Source organism: Notamacropus eugenii, chromosome 2 (genome assembly GCF_028372415.1).
Source record: "Notamacropus eugenii isolate mMacEug1 chromosome 2, mMacEug1.pri_v2, whole genome shotgun sequence".
Taxonomy (NCBI): domain Eukaryota; kingdom Metazoa; phylum Chordata; class Mammalia; order Diprotodontia; family Macropodidae; genus Notamacropus; species Notamacropus eugenii.
Window position 1 is genome coordinate 351,575,858 of NC_092873.1, and position 23,904 is coordinate 351,599,761.

Sequence of the window (23,904 nt, forward strand, 5' to 3'; positions counted from 1 at the left end):
AGTGGCAAAAAAGATGAGAGAAAAAGCCAGGATAGTGTAGTTTTAAAGGAAAAATATAGTTCTACAGAAAGGTAGAGAGCAGAAGTAATTAGTTTTAAATACAGCAGAGAGGTAAAATAAAATGAGAACAGAGGAAAAAAATGGATTTGTCAAAAAGAAGGTCACACATTTAGGAGATGGGATGTAAGCCAAATTACTAGGGATTGAAGAGGGATTCTTTTAGAGCAGCTGCGTGGTGCAATGGAATGAGTGCAGGACATAGAGTGAGAACAACTTGAGTTCAAATTCAACCTCAAACAACACCTGTGTGACTCTGGGCAAGTCACTTGATACTTTTTGCTTCAGTTTCTTCATCTGTAAAATGAGCTGGAGAAGGAAATAGCAAGCCACTCCAGTATCTTTGCCAGGAAAAGTGTCAGATAAAACTGAAAACAACTAAACAACAAAAAAGAGGGATTAGATAGTGAGGGAAAATGGAAATATCAGCTATAGTACACTCATTTAAAGATTTTAGACAGTAAAAAGGAGAGAAATTGAATAATATAGAGGCCCTGGGAGTTTTTTTTAAGGTTTTTTTTTTTCAAAAAATAGAGGAGTCCTATGCATATTTGAAGTGTTGGGAAAAGAACCCCAGGAGAAGAAAGATTGAAGATACTGGGAAGGGAGTAGATAAATGTGAAAACGAAATACTCTTCCAGGATGGAATGGGACCAACAATTGTTAGCTATGTGGAAAGGGGATTCTCTTTTGAGACTGGAGAGAAATGTGAAACAGCATGAGGCTAAAGATTGTGTTGTGTTGAGCATGTTACATGGGCCTGACCATTGAATGGTGTGAATCTCAGTGAAATAAATGATCAAGTTTTTCTGAGAAAGTAGCTTGAGGGAAATAGAGGATTATAAAACAGATTGGATACTTGGAAAAAGTGGAAACAGAATAAAATAGCCATTATGATAAGTTTCTTGAAGAATCAGTCAGTAATGAATAAAATAATTGCTGGATATTGGCAAGGAATTAGTTCAAATCTGATTTATAGATTTTTTGTAGATCAGTTGCTCAATTCTGTATCTTTTTCTAACCCAACTCTATAGTTTGGGAATCCAAAGTGGAGAAAAAGGTACAGTGAGGATGATCTAGTTTTGAACATTGGCACATTGAAGATCCCAAAGACATGGGAACCTAAGGGCGGCAACACTGTATTGGTTTAAGAAACATGAATTGAATGCCTTTGTGAAAAGTCATTGGGGCCATGGAACTAAGGTTGGGTAAGAAATCTAGTGTAGTTAAGTAGATATAAAAAAAGCTAATAGACTTGATGAAGGGGAGTTTGAGTGACTGAAGACTCAGACGTAGACAAAGACCAAGTTATGGAGGAGACAGTATTATGTAATCACAACTTTATTTCTTTTTTGGTGAGGATGAGGAGGTAAAAGAAAACAGATAAGAAGGGGTAAGAAACAGGTCTGCGTAAAAGAAAGTTTGGCCAAAATGGAATAATACAAGGTGTAGTGAAAGGAGTAGTAGGCAAAAGGACTGATTGCAGAGGTGAAACTGTGTGATTAAGTTGGGTAGATCTGTCGATTAAGACAGTAGAAATGAGAGATTATGTCTAGAGTAGCAGGTATAGAGAAAAGTAATGAAATAAGCAGTGAAGTGAGAGAAGGGAGACACATTAGAACTGAAGGGACTTCAGATCATCTAATCCGGTTCCCACATTTTACAGATGAGGTAACTAGGCAGGTAGGTGGCAGAATAGAGAGAGTACTGGACCTGGAGGTAGGCTGTATGATCCTGGACAATTCACTTAACTTCTGCCTCAGTTTCCTCATCTATAAAATAGAGCTAATAATAGTATGTATCTCCTAGAATTGTAATGATGATCAAATGTGATAACATGTAATATGTTTTGCAAACTTTAAATTATAAATTAAATATATAAATTATTATTGATTATTATCATCATCAAACTCCACAGAGGATAATTGACTTGCCTAAGGTTACATAAGGAGTAAAGGTGAAATCACAATTCATTTAAACACAGGTCTTCTGACTCCAGATCCAGTGAGAATGAAGGGATAGCAGTTAAAGTTGAAAAGTCCAGTAGCCTATATGAAATCTGTATTGCTTTTAAAGTTCAAAGCTTAAAAGTAGACTCATGTGTTGAATATTACATGAAGAAATACAATAGAAGGCAGACGTTTTCTATAGGAAATTCTTAACTAAAGCTTCTGAAACCTCAATTATATGTAGTTGAGATAACAACCAGAAACAACTTAGTGTACTCAAAAGAAATGGACAGGATTCCCCAATTGATAAATGGTCAAAGGCTATGAACAGGCAGTTTTCAGAGGAAGAAGTTAATGATATCTATAGTCATATGAAAAAATGCTCTGAATTGATTAGAGCGATGCAAATCCAAACAACTCCCAGGTACCACATCACACCTATCAGACTGGCTAACATGGCAGAACAGGAAGATGATAAAGGTTGGAGAGGATGTGGGAGAGTTAGAACACTGATTCATTGTTGATGGAGCTCTGAGCTGATCCAACCATTCTGGAGAGCAATTTGGAACTATACCCAAAGGGCTATGAAAATATGCATATCCTTTGACCCAGCAGTACCTGCTTCTAGGACTGTATCCCCAAGAGATCATAAAAATGGGAAAGGGTCCCACATGTACAAAAATATTTATAGCAGCAGTCTTTGTGGTGGCCAAAAACTGGAAATCAAGGGGATGCCCATCAACTGGGGAATGGCTGAATAAATTATGGTATATGAATGTAATGGAATACTATTATGCTATAAAAAATGATGAACAGGAAGACTCTAGAGAGGCCTGGAAAGACTTATATAATCTGATGCTGAGTGAAAGGAGCAGAACCAGGATAACTCTGTGCACAGCAACGACCACAGTGTGTGGGAGTTTTTTTCTGGTAGACTTGGAACTTCATTGCAATGCAAGGACTTAAAAAAATTTCCAATGGTATTTTAAGGCAAAATGCCTTCCACATCCAGAGAAAGAACTATGGAATTTGATCGCAGAATGTAGCAGATTGTTTTCTTTTGTATTACGTTTTGGTTTGTTATATGATTTCTCCCATTTATTTTAATTCTTCTATACAGCACGACTATAGTGAAAATGTATTTAATAGGAATGTATGTGTAGAACCTATATAAAATTGTATACTCTCTCGGGGAGGGAGGGGAAAAAAATCTAAGTTATATGGTAGTGATTGTAGAACACTGAAAATAAATAAAATTAATATTAAAAAAAAAAGGAAATGGATAAGAAGGAGTTGGTCCATATAAAGTTCAGTAAAACATTAAAATAGCTTTGCTAGAAAGCATTAGAACAGCATGTCAAAGACCACCACTGTAGTTAACTTCTTTTACTTAATATACCTGATATCTTTGACATAGGTTTTATTTTACTTTTAACTGCTCTAGTGTCATTAATCCCAAATTTGGAAGTTTATGATAATTAGCATATAGTTTGACATATTTCAGTAAGGTAGAACTTATATTTTTTAATCAGGAAATGTTGCTTGTACAGAATACACACAGCTGCAATTTAGTGTGTTCATTGTTTTTTGTCTCTTTGTCACCTCAGGAGAGAAACCTTTTATCTGTGAAATCTGTGGCAAAAGTTTCACCAGCCGCCCAAACATGAAGAGGCACCGCAGAACTCACACAGGCGAGAAACCCTATCCATGTGATGTGTGTGGCCAGCGGTTTCGCTTCTCCAACATGCTCAAGGCTCACAAGGAGAAGTGTTTTAGGGTTACCAGCCCTGTGAACATCCCTCCTGCTGTCCAGATCCCACTTACCACTTCCCCAGCCACTCCAGTTCCTTCCATCGTGAACACACCCACAACTCCTACCCCACCAATCAATATGAATCCAGTAAGCACTCTTCCCCCACGGCCCATTCCCCATTCCTTTTCACACCTTCACATTCACCCACATCATCCTCATCATCTTCCTATCCCTCCAGTCCCTCACTTACCCCCACCTCCAGCTCTCTTTAAGAGTGAGCCTTTAAATCACAGAGGCCAGAGTGAGGACAACTTTCTGCGACACCTGGCAGAGAAGAACAGTGCAGCACAACATCATTAACAAATAATCTTCTTCAGTCTGTTGTCCCTTGGGTATGCACCTGCTTGAGAATTTGCAGAGTGGGAGTAGATGAGGTTGTCTGTAGCTCTATCCCACTCTCTGTTTGCCTCCAGCAAAAGAGCCTTGTCATTGGCTTGGTGTACCAGCAGATCCAAGTGAATGAATGAGAAGACTACCTTTGGCTCATAGAGAAGGATCATCATAACCCGGGGAGCCAATGGAACTAAAGCCCAATATGCTTTTTACTCATGACTTTTATAAATTTCAAATATTGAGACTTGTGTAATTTTATAATTTCATATCAGCTGATGAGGTATGCTTGCTTTTATATCCTGGACTTCTCCTCAAAGAGGGGACAGGCCTGGTTTCCTTTTACTAATCGGGAAGGCTGTGAGATTAATCCAGAGCATTAATTGTATCACTGTGTATTGTAACAAATTCTTTTCAGCTTTTGGTGCCAGCAACAGAGGTGGGCTGGCTACGTATCACAGTATATCAAGCATTATAGAGAAAGACAAAAATTTCTTGTTTGTGTAGCTCTCTCCTAACGCACTCTTTATTTTACTACAGAAATTATTTTAGAGTTTTTGTATAGACTTCTTTAGTAGTTACCTGTTTCTAAAATGAAATGTATTTCAATAAGCGGTGTAATTTTTTTCAGTGTAGCTGGACCTATGTTGTAAAATAGAAAAATTTTTATAATCATCAAAATGTGATTCTTAAAGATGCATATAGCTTCTATAGTTAAAAGTTATCCTTACATCCGTACTACTCAAAGGTGCTTCAGAGACTAAATGTATCTGAGAAGGTCTCCAGGCCAGATTGCTGCAAAAATTATGTTTTGCTTTCAGAACCTGGTGTAAGTTATTTGGTAGTTTTAAAACCTTCACTTCCCACCCAAGTGTCTCTTAGGCTCACTGGACATGCTCCTTTACTTTAGGTGGAATGTTATATAAAATATTTTGAAAAGGAATGGGTCTCTTCCCAAGGAAAATACCGAAGAGCACATATACATTTAGAAAACATGAAAAGAATTGCTTACCACCTAGAAAAGGGGAGGGAATGGAGGTTGTCTCATATCAGTCATGTCTGTTTCTCATTCTCATTAGGAACAGTGTTCACATTTAACTTGTATGATATGACTAATTTAAGGCTCATATCATGTGCTGCTTGTTTTCAGGTTGCTTTCTTTTCGTGGAGTTGTTAGGAGAAGGAAAATTTCTAAGTGCGAATCACAAACATGATGTTGCTGATAATGGCTGAAGAGGCATTTAGATAAGAACATAAGCTGGTCATGTGATTGAAAATGTCTTATATCACTGGATATATCCACAACTTGGAGCTTTTCTAACATGTAACATAATAGCAAGGGAAAACTCGTAAGACTTCACTGTCCTGTTCCAAGCAAACATTTCTAAAGTGGCCAATTTGAACAAGTGGTGGGGATAGCACACCTCGAATACTTTCAGCCTAGTAACTTTGCAGAGATTGATAGGGTCTAGCAAGAGTCAGCAGTTATTATAGGGAATGGTTCAGCAGAAGGCCTTGCACACTGGTTATATTCAACAGCTGAATGGCTCTCCTATTTTTCCCCATTTATTTTAATTTAAATAGAACTGACTCTCACAGTAAGCTTAAAAATTGGTGTTAACCTCACCTCAGAGAACTGAGATTTGGCTATCATTGCCTTCTTTTGTTTTGTGTTTTCTCTCAAAGTTCCCCAGTGTTTCTCTTCCTTCCCCCATATTTTCAAATAACTGCCTATACCTAGGACCCCAACATTTGAAGTTCTTTTTTCTTTTCAAATGTACAGTTGTGTTAGAGATTCTCTTTTGGCTCATGGACTTTGTGTTAAATACTTAAAACTGAGGGTTCAAGTCCCTGTTTTAAAACATCACATTCTTTTCTGTTAGTTTTCCTGTTCCAATCTTCTTACCTTTGTCTCCCTGCTTTGATTAGCAAAAGAAGCTTTTGGAATGGAGGAGAAAAAGCATCTTTGACTACCTTTGCTTCCTATTTTATGTGTAAGCCTTAAAAAATTGGGACAGCTTTGAAGAGTTATTTCTCTTGATATTTGGATACATTTTTAAAGCTCCCGGTACACAAGCCAGTAAGAAAAGCTAGGTCCTTGTTTATGTGACTTTTTTTCTTAGTGGCTGCTCTCCCATAAACTCCTTGCATTACATGCCACAATTTTCGTCTACATTTTTGTGTAGACATGCCACTATTTTATAGTCAACCCTGTCAAAATGCTTTGTTTTATTATTAAAAATGTATCTCAGTTAAATTATATCTTACTTTGTTTAAACAGCTTTACAGTATTAGACAGCCATTCTGAATATAATTCAAGACCATTTTGTTGTCCATTTCCTAGGAATACTGTAATGATACACTGGGAATTTCAGGTGGTCTTACCTGTGATTTGGGAGTTGCAGATCTATAACCCCAAGAAAGAACCCACAACCCATAGGAAATCCAGTATTAAGCAGTCACTACCATCCTAAAAAAAGTTCAAAAAGGCTATCAAAAAGTCAGCCAGAATTGTCACAAAATATAATGCCTAATGAAAGTCATTGTGGAGCAGCCTTAAAATGTCTCCAATATTGTCAGTTTTGTTTTCTGGGTTTTGACTTTACTTGACTGGTATCCATGGTTTTAAGGAAAAGTACTCAGAGAATCTAATGTGTCTTCATAATTTTCACATTAAAAATTAATCAAGACACATTACAGAATATTTGTGAGTACTTCTGAACATGAGAACTTCAGGATTAAGCCTTAAACAAAGACCTGTGTCAGGTTAACCTAAAAACTCAGGAACTCAGAAAATTTGGTTGATAGTCTTTACTTCCCCAGTAGGTATGTGGGCTTGCCCTTTCCTCCCCTTGCCCCACATAGCCCCATAACCCTGCCAACTGTTCAGAATGATTAACTAAATGTTCATCAGTTTAGAAAGAGGAACATAGAGGAAGAGTTTGGTCTCTAGTCTTTGCTGTATATGCCTTGACGTAAGTTTCTAAAGGACCTTGAAGGCCACATTATGCAGTGTATTTAAGCATTAAATTGGTATTGAGGCTGTTTGTTATTATACAATTTTATTATCTTTGACAGTTATTTTCCCATTGCTTAAAATATGACCTATTTGAAGATACAAAGACATTTTCAAGTTAAGGTAGTAGTATACATTTTCTTTACCTTTTCCCATGACATAAAAACTCAATTAAGAAATTTTAGCCCATAATGTAAAATTGCTGCTTTACCTAGTTGAATCAGGTTAGCTCATATTGAGTGAGGTTTTTTTGTTTGAACAATGAAGAGGTAAACATAACCTAAGTCTTATGGCACATAGATTTACTGCCACATATATACATATATATACATACATACATACATGTGTGTGTATGTGTTTGTGACTTCATTCTTACATACTTTTAATGAGAAGGGGAGGCTTCCACATAAAACCTTACCATAGTATCAAAAGAAACTTTAGAGAATTAGTAACATGTACTTTGTTGAACCCTACTCTTTTGCATTAACTATTCTAAATGAATGGATAAGCATAAAAGTACCATGGTTGTACTTAATGCTTTGGAAGTACCTTTCCAAGACTCCCTTTAATTTCCTTGTTCACTTACTGTGTGCCTGGTGTTCTGAAGATGATGTCCTCTATGGAAAAAATGCTTGCAAATACTGAATTTCCTAATCTCTTCTCCCCTTACCACCTACCTGATTTTTTTTTTTAAGTTTTCGTATTTGTTGGTTGGATATTTATGTTTCATTTAATTTAATTTCACTGGCAGTTTCTGATTTTTAGATAAAGCAATTGTAATGAAACTCATTGAAGAAATAGATTTATCCCATTTTGCAAACTCTTGTCAATTTGAAATATAAAAAAGTATAGATACTTTGTAACATCAAACTACTCATTAAATTTAGAGATACTTCTGCTTGATCTACTATAAGGATATTATACTATGTAAAGCAAGTTATGTTTGTATCTCACAGAATAAGCATTTTGATACTCTTCTAGATTTATAATCATGAGAATGTTTGACAAAGGGAGATAAATCGTTTTTTAAGAATTCTGCAAATTGTATTTAAGGTCATCTGGAATTCTGTGTATTTTACAATTGGATAAATTGATGCTGGTTTTACTTTTCCTTTGAAAAACTTGCACCTTTTCTGAACCAAGATTAGAAATCCCATTACAAAATAAAAGCATTTTTCAGTAATGGAAAGGTCATAGGTTATTGGAGATAGTAACATAATTATGCAATAATAGCTTCTAAGCTAGCCTGCTTCTGTCATCTGTAGCATTTACAATAATTAATTATGACCTTCCAACCCTGGATTACTACCTCGATAAAGCAAACCAGAGGTCCTCTCTCCCCTTGTTATGGAAGCCATAAAAGTTGCCACCAACATGTCCATTTTCATAGTTCCTTACTTTTATACTGTATAATCCTGACTTTTTATAGACCTTGCAATGAGATCCTTTTGTCATAGAAGAAAGGCTTTACAAGTTTGGACCAGCATGGAATTTTAACTCCTTTGGTTTAAATTTGGAGGACTAGGTGAATTCACCAGGTGAATCAAATTCCCCACTTCAGTTAAACCATTTTATGTAGTTGTAAGTTTTACCGGTGGAAAACTAGCTTTTTCCTCCCTTTCCTATTCTTTAAGTTTCCTTCATTGTTAAGGAAATCATTTTGGAATAGAATTCAAATACTTTGTTGCTCTATTGATTAATTAATAATTGGTGTCATCAAATTGTTTCATTTTTAAGTTATACAAGTGAATGCAAGCCTACTTTTTCTTAACTTTCTTCCATCAGTGCAGCTTAAGTCCTCTCTCATTCTTGAGTGCCTTGAAGAAACCAGCATTCCTGGAAAATTTTCTCCCTGGTTTAGATCCTACCTCTGCTTCATTTTCCATGAGTGTTAGATTTTGTCTTTAGTCCATTTGGTTCTTCAAAACTAGTAAAAGCCTCAGACAGAAGTTTTGAACATATCTCTGAATGAGTTCTCTCCCCTAGTTTTCCAGGTTTTACAGTAGCAGCTATTTATATATTAGTTATACTGTTAACATTCACTTCTGGTCTCTTCAGTAACAAAAGATTTGGTCCTTTGTCTTGACTCCTAACATTTGCTTCCTTAGCCAGGAAAATTAAATTCATTGTATATTCTATGTACAGTTTTTGCTCATTTTGGTCTTCCTGAATTCTTCCCCTTTCACATAAGGGGGTGGGCTTCAATGCTGCTGTTGCTATACAATACCTTTTCTCATTTGTTCTCTCTCTCTTCAAGAATCAGTTTGCAAATGTGTCTGTGACATTTTCTCTTACTCAAATCTCATTCAAAATGGTTTCTTAGTTTTTTCAGAAGACCTTTTGTCTTGACTATCTAACTTTTCTTCCCCATTTCCTTGATCACCCATCCCAATGACTTCTCTTTGGGATACTAGTTTCAAGGTAGTTCCAATTCCTTTATAATTTTTACTTTATCTCCTCCACTACTTTTCTGCCCCTCTCTCTTCCGGGCTTCCCCTTCTTATTCAATCCCTAACACATCATTTAATTATTTCTTTTTCTAGTTTTCCCTACAACTAGTCTTTACGGTATAATTGTTACTCTGTATGAAGGACATTAAACAAAAACAAGGGTTGCTCTATGATCTGTATGTGACATCAGGGTCTGAATTGGCAAAGCACTTCAGCATTGTGCTTTGCTGCCACAGAAGGGGTTTGTGCTGTGCATAGACCTCTCTTCCTTTTAATTCTTATCTAGAACTGAAAACAAAATCCTTTAAGAAATGAGGAAATTAGTTTTTTAAAATTTGTTTGAAAGGAATGCAGACTATTAATCTGAATATTTTTGTTGTGATCAAAACCTCTGCATCATCTTTTTAAAGCTGCTACTCTCCCTAAATTCACTTTATTTTTGTGAGTAGCCCTTGGACATTTCAAGATGAATTAAGGAAGAAAGGGGGATATGGTGAGGCAGGAAACCAGAGAATATAGCTGTTTGTGAACATTTAATTGTTTTTATCTGACCACTCTTTCCCTCCTGCTTCCCCCCATGTTACTGGTTGGCCAAGGAAAAGATTCACAAGTAGCTGAAAGTTTTGAAAGTTTAGCTATATGTTTTTGGAAAGGGAGACTAGTTTATAAGCCATGTAATTTTTTCTTCTAAATTAACAAGTAAAGATGTCATTCCATCAAAAAAAATTTTCTCATATGATTAATTTTCATTTGACTTGTCCATTTTCTTAATTTTAGTACTGAGAGGTTTGGCTTTCTCAAGTGTTTGTTGGCTAACAGATAGCTTTTTTAGCTATTCTCTTTAGCTGTGCCAGGCAGAAAATAGTGATGAACATTTGGAAGAATTAAGGCTGTCAACAAAATTTGATGATTTGTTCTGTTGCTGAGTAGCAAAAGTTTGAAACAGTCAGCAGAGGGGGCCCTTGTTCTCTGGAGATGCTGCATCACAGCCTACCTGATCCACGTTTATTCCATGCTTGTGAAAACCATCTCTAGTGGGAACCAGAGATATATGGTAAACTACTTCTAAGGGGGTGGAACAGGAGAGGAATCTGCTACTCAATGCTCTTATCTTTCTAATTAGCTAGAGACAGATTCTATTGAAGAAGAGAAATGCTCCTGAATGTACATCTCTTCCTGGTTATATATCTTTAATGGGGGGTATTGTGAGAGGAAACAACTAGCATGATTGAGGTCCCAAATCACATTTTTACATAGGACTTAAGAAACCAACCTGTTTGAAAATTAGTAGGAAATAATTTATACCAAGAAATCCTCTCATTTTCTGCTTGATCATTTGAATCATTCTTGAATTAGGTCGAAAGTTTAAATAATGTAGTATGATTTCAGTGTTTGCTGCTAAGGTTGTACTCTTGAGTTATAAGCAGCCTCTGAAAATCCTATCAATGCCTTTCAATCTTCCACATTTAGTGTGCATGTGCATTTTTATCCATTGTTTTTGCAGGGGCTATATGATTATTGATAGATCTGTCAATATTCAGCATTACTGTACTTGCCTATAGGGGAGCAGCAGGATCTTTTAAAAGTCTCTATTGTGAAAAAGACAGCTCTTGTATTATGTAACTTTCTTTGCTTCTACTCCTCCCTGCTTACTTCAGTGTTTACTTATAACTTTGAGTTCTGAAACTATTTTTTCTTGTAACTACAATCTCTGCCCCAATTCCCTTGACACAGGCAGACTGGTAGGGAATGCTTTGATGCCAGAAGTCAGGGATGTTTGGGGAGCAAGAATTGGGCAGGGTATCCTGACTAGCCTGTTTAAATAATAATGCCCAATGATGAGAGCCAGTCCTTTTCCATGTGGGATGGAAGCTTTTTCTAAAGAGTCCTTATTTGCCGAATGCCAAAGCAGGAAGGCAATCTTGTTATCTCTTTTCTGCCCCTTTCCTTAACCTCTCCTTTCCATACTACCCCTTACTTGCAGTAGTTGGGAAAATAAGATAGATCATGAAATCATTAACTCTCAGGAGTGGGGCAGGTGGAGGGGATATTTTTGTCATTTTGAATTTAATAGGAAGGAGACTCAGAAATTAAGTTTGGCCCCATAGTGTGGGATGGGATACCTCCCCATCTGAGCTCCAGATGGATAACTGTTACACCAAGGTCATTATCTCCTGTGTTAGACCAAAGGCCCTGAGCCCTGGGATGGCATCTTTAGCAGGCACTCCTTCAGCTTGGAATTCAACCTGGTACTCTGTGCGGCTAGAGGCAGACAATCTAAAGTAGTAACTATCTTCGCCATGACCAAGAGGTTCATTTAGGTTAAGTGGCAGTGTTTCCTCCTGTACATAAGCAGGCAACTAAGTAGCCAAGGAGAAATATCTAGGTGAATATCAGCTAGTGGAACAAGTGGCATTTGCACCTGGAAGACTAGATCTTACTCTGATCCTTTTTTATCGAGCCTAATCAGACCCTAAGAAAACCCACCAAGCACAAAGCATTGATTCTGTCTACTTGTAACCCCAGCGCTTGACAGAGAAGAGCACTGAAACTGTGATCAGCTTAGAAGCAGATGGTTAGGTGTAGCTTGTTTGCCCTCTTTCTTTTCCCCTGACAGTACATAAATCACTTGCACTTTTCTTTATTTCTTAAGGAAAAAAATCCAGTTTGCTTGCCAGGAATCGTTGAGCGTTAGGTTTACAAAGCTTGTCGTTGAATGTTAAAAACTTGTCCAAAGGAGTTTGGCAAAAATAGAAGCTGCTTGGTCCCTGTTCTTGCCTTCTCAGTCATAGGGATTATTAAGGCTGTGTAGCTTGGATGCTTATGGCAAGTCCAGAACAGGGCAGCATCCCTCTCCTACCTCTCTGTGGAGATGCAATTGAAGGTCAAATCAGACTTGATGTAGGGCAGGTACCCCTCATGCTGCAGCAAGTTCAAAGAAGTCTTTGAGTTGGGGAGGTGGCATATAGGACAGGATTTCTGGTCTGGAAAGATCCCCAGGAGAGGCACTTTGCCCCCAGGAATTGCAGTGAAGTAGAACTAAGCTCTCCTTTAGCATTTCCAAACTAGCGCAAGCTGTCTAGTTTCCCTGGGGCACTTTTTTCCTGTATCCTGTCAGACCCCTCATTGTATTGATTCTTTCCCTTTGTGTTGACCATACCATAATTATTATTTTTTTTTTTTAGCAATTGAGAATGCACTTTTATTTCAACTCAATCATGATTTTAAACATAAAAATTATAGATTGTTAAAACTACTTTTTGTGTATTTTTAACCACTCAATGTAGCATTGTATATTTTATTCTTGTGAGACTCTGGTACAAGGTGTGCCGCTTCACGATATTTCCGAGATGCTGGGCCTTTGGATGTGTACGGTAACCAACCTAATGCTAATGTTCAAAGTAAAAGAAGTAGCCATATCTGTTGCACCTGTGTTTTTCTTTCCTGACTGACTGTTCCTAAAGGGAGAATCTATTTCCTCCCTTTCCCTTGAGTTGATGGGTAAACACTTGAAAATGGTTATATATAAGGAATCATTGGAGGTCTGATTACCTTATGTGAAAACAGTCACTATGAAAGTGTCTTTAAGTGATGATAATGAATTGCAGTGACCCATCCACACAAGCTGACCCAGTGACACATTTTGTAGGCCAGTGCCCAGGGTTATAGTGGTCAAAAGAGTTTGGGTTTTCTGTATAATAAGCTAATGCAAAACCATTATCAATTAATACTTGGCCTCATTGGCCAACTCTACTAGTTGAGCCTCAGATGAGGCAGGAAACTGCGAAGTGCCTCTTGAAATTGCCAATTGGCTTCTGAACCAATTTAAGGAAAAATTTAGACTTGTAAAACAGTTTGCAAACTGCATTCAATGAAACGTTACAGGTGCAGAATTTAGTATTTGGGTGGACATCCCTCACTCCCTGCAAAAAAAAAACAAAAACCCTTTCCCCCTTAGGTGAACTTTCTTGTCCTTAGAACTTCTACCCTAATTTGCTACTTAAAGTTCCACTACTGCTAGGGAATCAGAATCTCAAGGACCAAGGAGTTGTCTCCCAGTAACTACTGCTATTGCTATTGGGTAAGACCCAGTGAAGCTTTCACTTTGTTTAACTCAAGCCCCAGTAGATGAATGAGTGTTCTCCTATAGCCCAAACACAGAAATCACATGCTCTAACGCAAGTAGAAACAAGGACCACTAATTGACACACATATTAGTTTTAAAGGGCTGCATATTAGTTTTAAAATGTTATCTATGTTTTATTGCATTTTTATTTTGTTAAATATTTACTACTTATATCTGATTCTAGCCAGTTGGAATGGACACCTCTGTTGTACAAACATGCTGCATCAGATCGAACAAGCATTTGAGTGCCTACTATGTACAACGGGCAGCTAGGTGGAGCAGTGGGCTGTGACAGCCCTAGAGTCAGGAGGGCCTGAGTTCAGATTTGACCTCAGACATTTACTAGTTATGTGACCATGGGAAAGTCATTTAGTTCCTTTCAGTTCCTCATCTGTAAAACGAGGGCAAGGAAATGATAAGCCACTCTACTATCTTTGTCAAGAAAACCCCAAAATTGGGTCATGGAAGTTGTATTCAACTGAAATGACTCAAAAACTATGTACAAGGCACTGGAGTTAAAAAGAAATGAAAATAATTCTTACCCTCAAAGAACTTAGATTTTAATGATTTGCTATAAACATTGGCATACAATTAATTTATAATTACCTGATCTTCTTCATTCCAATACTTACTCATTCATAAATATCAGTTATCACATAATGACCCTACATGAACATAATTCATATTTAGAAAAAAATACATATCAGCACTGAAATTGTATCATACAAACTCACCTTACATTATTGCTTTTTTTTTCTCCTGTTGCTGATGACTCCTACCTTAAAAGTATCTTCTTTGTTTCTTCTTTAAATCCTTCAGTGTATAGAAACTGGGTCTTCTCCATTTCCCCCAAAGACATTTTATACAGTGGTTTCATTTACAGTTTGTATAGTCCTCTACTGCCAAGTCAGTTGGGGCATGCTTTATTGCAGCTTAATTATTACACCCTGTTTTTTGAAAGCCTCAAATTCAACTCCTTCAAGCCTTGAAATCAAATCTTTATGTGCTATTTTAACACAATTCACTAGCCATGTTTATACTCTGGTCAAAAATTACCAGTGTTTTCAAGCTAATTTGTTTCTACTGTTACGATTGCTTCTGATTTGCTCTTCCTCAGCAGCTATGATGGAGGGAAAGGGAAAGAGTTCTTGTGCTCACTTTAAGCTTCAACAGATCAAGCACTCCTGATCTCTTCACCATCCAGAAGATTGACCTACTTATCTGTGTTCTGAAGCATCCTTCAATTTTTGCATCAGGAAGTACCCAATCTTAGACTTCTGGCCGCTACTCTCAACCCTTGTTATCACTTTGGCACTTCCCTTTCCCTTCTGCACCTGAATTGACCTCACCATTCGTTCCACCCTAATTATGCAACTCTTGATCTCTCAAGATGTTACATACAGGACAGGAATTTGGTGTCTCTAGTGCATCATTCTACAATTTTGTCCCTGGCTTTAAAGCCCCCTTTGTTTCTTGTGACTAGTAGAGGAGGAAAATACATCCAAAGTTCAGAAGGTGTTGGGCTTTCATGCAGTTGAACCAACTGGTGCCCAATAAAATGTAAATGTAAATGGTGGTAAATAATATTTTGTAATTTTAGAGATGATAGGAATGCTAATCACAAGTGTATGACCAGATGCTTGTTGAGTAGGTATAGTATAGAGAAATCCTGATAAAGTATTCCTTGACTGAGAAGCCAAACCAGCAAACAGGTTTTTTCTTTGATTGGGGGTGGGAGTCTCTTTAAAATAAATACACATACATGTATTATATATATATATATATTTATAATAAACACATATAGACATACATCTATGCAGCCCCTCATTTGCAAAGTGACCCAGGCAAACCTTCAGAGAGATCAGAAGTAGTGGTTTGATACACCATGGTCAGAATGAGAGAAGTCCCCCGGTGTCAAGAATATTAAACTAAAAAAATTTAGATGGGATTCATCTAGACGAAATTACTTTGCCTGTTTTCAGTTGTGGCTTTATAAAAGTCAATTAGGGGACTGGATGAACTGTTGTAAATACAGACCTTGATTTCACAGCTGGGGAAGTTGAGGAGACAGAGGTACAGAGCACAGGCAAGAGTAGACCTGTGGTTGTATAGCAACATGATTGCTGGTTAAAATCCAGAGGTCTCAGATTAAGGAAAATGTTGGCATAGATTTTATAAGCTATGTTTATAAAGTCTGTTTATAAGAAGAGTACAATGTTTGTACCCACATGGCCTTTGGGACTGGATGGCAAATAATGTCCTAAACAATTCTAGACCACAAAGCAGTACACACCCTGGAAAGTTACAAAATTAAAAGTTGAACCAGGAGCTAGCTACAAATTAAGACTCTCTATTTACCTTCCTTTTCTGTAAGGAACTACTGTCTTTTCTGACCCAGTCACCCCCTAAAGGAAGATGAATGGAGCTATGTGTCTTGGGGAAAAAAAGCATGTTTGGGTTGGGCCTTTTAAAACCAGCACCCACTGTCCTAAATTAGAGAACAGGGCTGAATTCTGGCTTCTTCCTTTTTTGTAATCCAATTTTGGGGGAAGAGTGTTAATTCAGAGAGAGGCCCCAGGAAACTGATTCGAGGCTTACCGTGGAAACTACCCAACCTCCTTCAGGTCCCTGAGGTCCTGGTGGACCTCAAGGGCTTCACTTTGTGTACCCTGAGAGATTCCAGCTGAATTGGACCAAACTTGGTTTCAGGACTTAGGAAGTAGGGCTCATTTCATCAGATAACGAATGATGGTACCCTTTGGAAGGAATTGGGGATGATGCTCCTAATTTCAGTGAAATGTATTAGCCCTGACTTCACTTTAAGTAAGCACATTGTCAGAACTATATAACTCTGTTGCTATCATCCTGTCCTTTGTACCTGTTTGCTCACCCTTACTACTATTTAGCACCGTACCACCTCTCTGTCCCTGTTGAACACCAGCAATCCTTCCAGGGCAATTTCTAGTCAATCCACTGCTATTTATACTATTGTCCAGAGAGTCCCAAAGTGGGTAATCCCCCTGAAAGGTGCTGGATTGGTAAGGGGTGGGGGGGTGGTAGTAGCCTCAGATGCAGTTGGGGGGTTGAATAAAAATATGGAAGCAGTGGAAACATAAGGAAAGAAGAGAAGGTAAAATTTTGAAAAGCCATTCATACATGTTTTATCCATTGTGTAACAGTTAAAGTCAGTGATTACATTATTTTCCCAATAAACACACAAAATGCAAGTTATAACCATCAGTGGTCAAGTCTGCTGATAAGTCTTAACAAGCAAGTGTTGGCAAGTGACTGTGTTTTTGGAAAGTCTAGCATGCATAGGCATGAATATGTGCATGTGATGACTTGTTTACAGTATGATACTATCCAGTTACATGATGCAATATTGCATCATCAAAATTTTGATGCAGCAAAAAAATTTACAATAATTTATTAAATTTAAGATGTATCTTTTAAAAAATGTTTAATTTTTTTTAATGATGCAAATTTTTAAAAAACCACTAAAGGGTTAAAGAAAGATTTCCAGGGGGGCACTACTTTTTTTAAAGGGGACAGTAGGTCAAATAAGTTTAGAAACCTCTCTTGTAGACAGAGAGTAAAGGTAGCCCTTTGGGCCAGAATTATAGGATCATACAGATCTAAAGGTGAAAACAGGGCCTCAGAGGTCATCTGGTATAGCTCCCTCATTTTACAGATGAAGATGCTGAGATCCTTAAGCAATTTGCCCAAAGACACATAGCTAGTAAAGTGGCAAAGCTGGCATTTGAACTCCTCAGCCAGCTTTCTGGAGTCAGGTAGAACCTCCCTATTGTTCCTGTGTCTCCATTGTATGTCATTCTAGCCCTACTCCCTTTTCTCAAATCCCTTCACATCATTAATTTAAAACAATTTGAAAACCTGATATCAATCTTTCTTATCTGAGGACTTTTTATTTCAGCCTTGCAGAGAAATATAAGCAATTCAGTTGGCCAGGCTAATGGAAGGGGAGCAGTGAAAATCTCAGGGAGCCAATGACTGTAAAGAGCAGGTAATCCAAAATTCAATTCTCTTTGAAATAAATTCTTATACAAATGCATATTTGCAAACTTCCCTTTCTGTTTAGGTTTGCCTCATATTAAAATGTTTGCATTCCCTGAGCACATAGTGACAGGTGGGAACAAGAAGGATGATGTCTCCAAATCATTCTGGGAGGAAGAATCCACATAGACATTAAAGAATTAGCTGCACAGATTCACTATTCAGCCCTTCTGCACACATTGTGGTGTTTTATGGTTCTGAGGGGAGTTTTTTGTCTCTGCTCAGTACAAACAAGTTGGAACTCTTTCTCACATTTCTCCCTTACTGAGGGAGTCCTTAACATTTGGAGTTTCTAAGTCTTTGTTTTCCAGGTGTGCTTTAGAACTGAGCTTCCTATCTAAAAAGTAAGGGAATTTTGACTTGATGATCCTTTAAGGTCTGTTCTGGCTCTAAATCTTCTAATTTCAGTCTTTTCCTTTATACTCACCAACTCACCATAAATGCCACTGCCTAGTTACCAAGTGTATCAAAGCCAGGCACTGCAGTGGCATAACTGGTATAGAATTTCCTTTTGAGGTGACAGATTGTACTTCTTGGATAGGTGGACATTCAAGGCTTTGGCTCCTGAACCCCTCTGATAGTGTGACAATAGCATCTCCTATACTGTGGGCACATGGGAAAGGAATTACGATTATGACTGCTGTAGGTTCCCTAATGCCTTCAAGGCTAGAGCAATGCTTTGCACATAGTAGGTGTTTAGTAAGCTATTTAGAGAATGAATGGATGAATACAAGTGTATTTCTGGGATGCAAGCAGAATGTAAGTATACGTGATATTTACCATGGATAATTGACCGGATTCCAACATGAAGTAAAGGAGATTTTAAAATTCTATTCTGTTTTTAATTTAAAAATTTTTTAAAGACTGTTACACACAGTTTCCAATTTTTTGGAGAGAGCACTGGACTTGGCACCAGAAAACCCAGATTTGAGTCCTAGCTCTGCTACTTACTGGTTGTGTAGCCTTTGGTAAGTCATTTGACTTGTCTAATCTCATTCAGTTACTTCACCTGGAAAATGGAGAGAATGATACTTGCACTATCCACCTTAAAGGACTGTTATGATGAAGATGAGAAAACATGATGTAATGGATGGACATCTAGCCTGGGTTCAGGTTCTATCACTGACACATATTGACTGTGTGACCCTGGGCTTAACATTTACAGTGGAGTTGTGATCATCAATGTGAGTTTCCCTTTACTAATACTGATTTCAAATCGTCCAAACCTTCTATGAGTCATGTTCATGTCCTTCTATGAATCCTTTATAAAAGCTTGATAACCTTAGTGATGATCACATCCAGCCCACACTCTGATCCTCAACTAATGTACCAGACAGGTGGTCATCCAGCCTCTGCTTGAAGGTCTTAGAGATGGAAGGGGAGGTGTGAAGAGCCTAACACCTCTCAAGTCAACCCATGCCACTTTTGAATAAGGATAGGGGTTCACTGGTACAGGGAACTCCCTGGTTTAGAAACTTTTATCAATGCAGATTGGCATCTTCTCTGCAATTTATAGTTTTATCAGTACCTAGAGCATTGACAGGTTAAATAACTTGCCCAGGATCTGACAGCTGACCTGGGTCAAAGGTGGGATTTAAATCCAGTTCATTACTTCCAAGGCTGATTCTTTATCTGCCATGCCATGCTGCCATTATTCCATTCTTGGTTAGTTCCAATTGTTAGAAACTTTTTTCCTAATATCAATATCTCAGCTTTGTGTCACCTTGATGAACATATCTTTTATGTTGTTATCCAAGTCTTTGATAAAAATTCTAAACAGCACAAAGGTAAACACAGATCCTTTGGGACACTCCAATGAATACCTCCTTGCCATGGTGACATTGAAGTCAGATTGTCTACTTTTTGAGTCTAGCCATTCAACCAGTTCTGAGTTTCATTTTTATTATCATCCTTTCCATATCTCTCCATCTTCTCAATGATGTAATTTATCAAAATCTTTGATAAAAATTAAAATTAAAAATCTAGGTAAAATATATCTACAGTATTTCAGTTAGCCCTTTGGTAGAAATGAAATAAGGTTAGTATAACAATTCCTGTTCTTTGTGCAAAGACTTGCTGGCTCTTTATAATCCCCATTTCCCTTAGCTGTTCACCAGCCATCTCTTTAAAATAGGCCTGTTATAAAATGTTCCCAGGAATCAAAGGCAAGCTCACCAATCTATTGTTTTCAGACTCTGTTCTCTTTCATTTTTTTTTTTTTTTTGAGAACTGGGATACTTGCCCTTATCTGGTACTTCTATCATTCCCCCCCAGTCTTTCAAATAATATTGACAGTACTAGAGTATGTAATTCATCTGGGTACCAGCCAACCTAATTCATTGAAGTCAGGAAGGTGCTTTACTGATCTTGTGTACCCATTTTCCTAAAGCCATTTTTGTCCAGTCATTTCCTGGATGAAAGCCATTCTCCTTAGCAGGGAACAGAAATAAAATGTGATTTAAGAAGCTTTGCCTTCTCTGGTGTCTGTTATGTCATTTTTCTGTTACTCCCAAGCAAAGATCTTCTTCTTTTGATCTTTCTTTTTCTCCTAATATGTCTTTAAAACACACACACACACACACACACACACACACACACACACACACACACAATCTCACCCTTTTTGCTGTCCTTAGCTTCCTTAAACAGTTCATTGTGATATTCATTCTGTGTTTCTTATCTGGCCCTCTTTCCATCTTCTGTACATTTCTTTTTAAAATCAGCATTGGTTAATGACTTCCCTGTACATCCTCATAGGTGTCTCTTCAGATAAATCCCATTTTCCCTCTTCACTGGAATTGTTTGTCTTTGTGTCTTTAGGATTTCATTTTTGAGCATTTCCTATCCTTCCTAGACTGACTTCCCCAGCAGCATTTTAGGTGGTGAGATCTGACTTATCCTTCCCAAATCCTTGGATTTCCTGAAGTCTTGCTGGAATGAATGAAAAAGAGTTTTCCAAGCCCTCACTATGGGAAGTCACTATGCAAAGTGCTGGGGATATGAATGGAAAAAGTAAGACAGTCCCTGGGCTCAAGGAGGTCACACTCTGATTGAGGAAGCTACACATATAAGAAAGCAGGCACCTAAGTGGCACAGTTCACAGAATGCTAGGCTTGGAGTCTGGAAGACATCTTCCTGAGTTCAAATCTCACCTCAGAGACTGGCTAACATGAGAAAACAGGAAGATGATAAATATTGGAGAAGATGTGGGAGAGTTGGAAGTCTGATTCATTGTTGGTGGAGCTGTGAGCTGACCAACCATTCTGGAGAGCAATTTGGAACTATACCCAAAGGGCTATGAAAATATGCATACCCTTTGACCCAGCAATACCTGCTTCTAGGACTGTATCCCCAAGAGATCAAAAAAATGGGAAAGGGTCCCACATGTACAAAAATATTTATAGCAGCACTCTTTGTGGTGGCCAAAAACTGGAAATCAAGGGGATACCCATCAATTAGGGAATGGCTGAATAAATTGTGGTATATGAATGTAATGGAATAATATTGTGCTGTAAGAAATGATGAACAGGAAGACTTCAGAGAGGCCTGGAAAGACTTATATGATGTGATGCTGAGTGAAAGGAGCAGAACCAGGAGAACTTTGTGCACAGCAATGACCACAGTGTGTGAGGATTTTTTCTCGTAGACTTAGAACTTCATTGCAATTCAAGGACCTAAAAAATTCCCAATGGTATTTTAAGGCAAAATGCCTTCCACATCCAGAGAAAGAACTATGAAATTCAATTACAGATCATCTTCTTTTGTATTACGTTTTGGTTTGTTATGTGATTTCTCCCATTCATTTTAATTCTTCTAAGCAACATGACTGTGGTGAAAACGTATTTAATAGAAATGTAAGTGCAGAACCTATATAAAATTGTATGCCATCTCGGGGAGCGGGGGGCAGGGAGGGGGGAAGAGGGGGAGGGAAGGAAAAAAATCTAAGTTATATGGTAGTGATTGTAGAACACTGAAAATAAAACAAAAAGAAAAAGAAAAAAACTCACTTCAGACACTAGCTGTGTGACCCTGGGCAAGTCACTTAACCCTGTTTATTTCTGTTTCACAATCTATAAAATGAAACAAGAAGAAAATGACAAACCACTCCAGTATCTTTGCCAAGAAAATACCAAATGGGATCATGGAGAGTTGGATGCAACTGAAAACAACTGAATGACAACAACACACATAAAAGAGAATTTAGCAGATGGTGAAGCCCATGGTCATATTAGACAGAAGTGCCTCAGGTGAGAAAGCCCAGTAAACCTTAGGCTGCAGTGGCAGAGCAAATGATAAAGCCTGGTAGTCATCTCCCCAGAAGGACTGTAGTCAGTGAGTCTCATCTGTCCTAGCATTTTGAACTATCATGTTGTACTTCCTGCTTCAAAGGAATCGGGATGTCTTCCAGCTTAAAGAAGGGGCAAAGCTCCAGCTTTTCCCACATTTCCTGGAATTTCTTCTCTTCTATCCCAAAATCTAGGAGGGAGTGATCATCTTTATAAGGTTCCCTTTATTTATTTCTACCCCAGAAACCAGTTCTTCTGTTAATAAAAATTTCTGTTAATTCTTCTGTTAATAAGAATCAGATCCAGAATAGAATATGTTGTTATTGGTTCTTCCGCCTTTTGAAGGGGGAAATCATCATTAAGACAAGTCAAGGAGTTATTAGTTGCTCTGATTACGAGCTCCAGCAGAAGTCTAGATAATCAAAATCCCCAATAATTACTTTCTTATGCTTGTGATCCTGTTTCCCAAACTTCTCATCTCAATAGTCAGTAGTCAATAAACATTTATTAAGCTCCTACTATGTATCAGGCACTGCCAAACTCTGGGGATATAAATAGGAAAAAGAAAGACAGTACCTGCCCACCCAAGGAGGTACAATCTAATAGGGAACTATAATACACAAAAAGATGCTGAAAATGGGATGAAGTTATTTGGTTTGGGGGAGTTGAAACTTATGGTAAATGAAGTTAGCTGGAAAAATCTGAGCCTATAAAGGGAAGAAGCCTTGAGAGTTCATTGCTCTGCCTTCCAGCCCTCGGGTCAGATAGAAGAGGTACTGAGGGTGCTGAGGAAATGTTGATGATAGTATCAAAGCCAGATGATCTCCAAGATGACAAAATTTCAGGTGACAAGCTTATCCTGGGGGAGACATAATGTCCAGCAGAGCAACTGATGGTAGATCTATTTCCTGTATCTGTTGAGGTGGTCTGTGGCATATTTAAATGACAATATCACTTCTGTTTTTCTCTTTTGACCACCAGAAAGCCATCCACCATATTTGCCTTCTCCTCTACTCTCTGGATTTCCTCAGATACTTTCTTAAAAAAGCAGTGCTACCCCACTCTTCACCTTTCAACTAGTCTCTTTCTCTTGAATTAGGTATTTAGAGCTATATTCCAGTCATAAGTTTCAGACATCAAACATCAGTGATACCTGAGGTCAAATTTTCCTCCTTGCTTTATAACCTGCACTTCCTCTTTTTCGATGTCTAAGCTTTGGGCATTTGTATATAGACATTTAAAGTAAGGGATTTTCCTGTTGACTTCTTTCTTACGGATTCCTGGGTTCCTAAACTGTTATTATCCTTCCTCCTTCTCTCTAGTCTATAGCCCTTTCAACCACTTGAAAGAATTGAGGAAACCACAAACCTCTCATTCTTATATATTATATGTAAGATAATATATATTATATCTTATATATGTCATATATTATGTATCATATATCATATCATATGTATTACATATATTACATATTAAACCATGTTCCAAAAGTGCAAATACCATTCTGAACCAGTTTCATAATCTTTGACAATACTTATTAGGTTTCTTCTGGCAATATTGTTTATGCCCACTTGAATCATCAAAAGTGGATGTTTGGGGCAGCTAGGTAGCTCAGTGGATAAAGCACTAGTCCTGTAGTCAGGAGGACCTGAGTTCAAATCTGGCCTCAGATATTTGCTAGCTGTGTGACCCTGGGAAAGTCACTTAACCCCATTGCCTACCTCCCCCCACACCCCTAAAAATGGATAGTTGTCTTTCATTTTTAGCTTTGAGAGGTTCTCCGTTACATTTTAGATATATTCC

General features: G+C 37.8%; 1 protein-coding gene across 5 annotated transcripts in view; it reads left to right on the forward strand.

Moving 5' to 3' along the window:
* Positions 1 to 13,034, forward strand: part of ZNF652 (zinc finger protein 652) — a 96,366-nt gene extending 83,332 nt beyond the window's left edge. For all 5 annotated transcript variants that reach the window (XM_072646121.1, XM_072646120.1, XM_072646122.1 and 2 more), the window contains one exon: positions 3,614 to 13,034. In XM_072646121.1, coding sequence (XP_072502222.1) covers positions 3,614 to 4,119 — 506 coding nt within the window. In that variant the 3' untranslated portion in view covers positions 4,120 to 13,034. The remainder of the gene's footprint in view (positions 1 to 3,613) is intronic.
* The last annotated feature ends 10,870 nt before the right edge of the window (positions 13,035 to 23,904 follow it).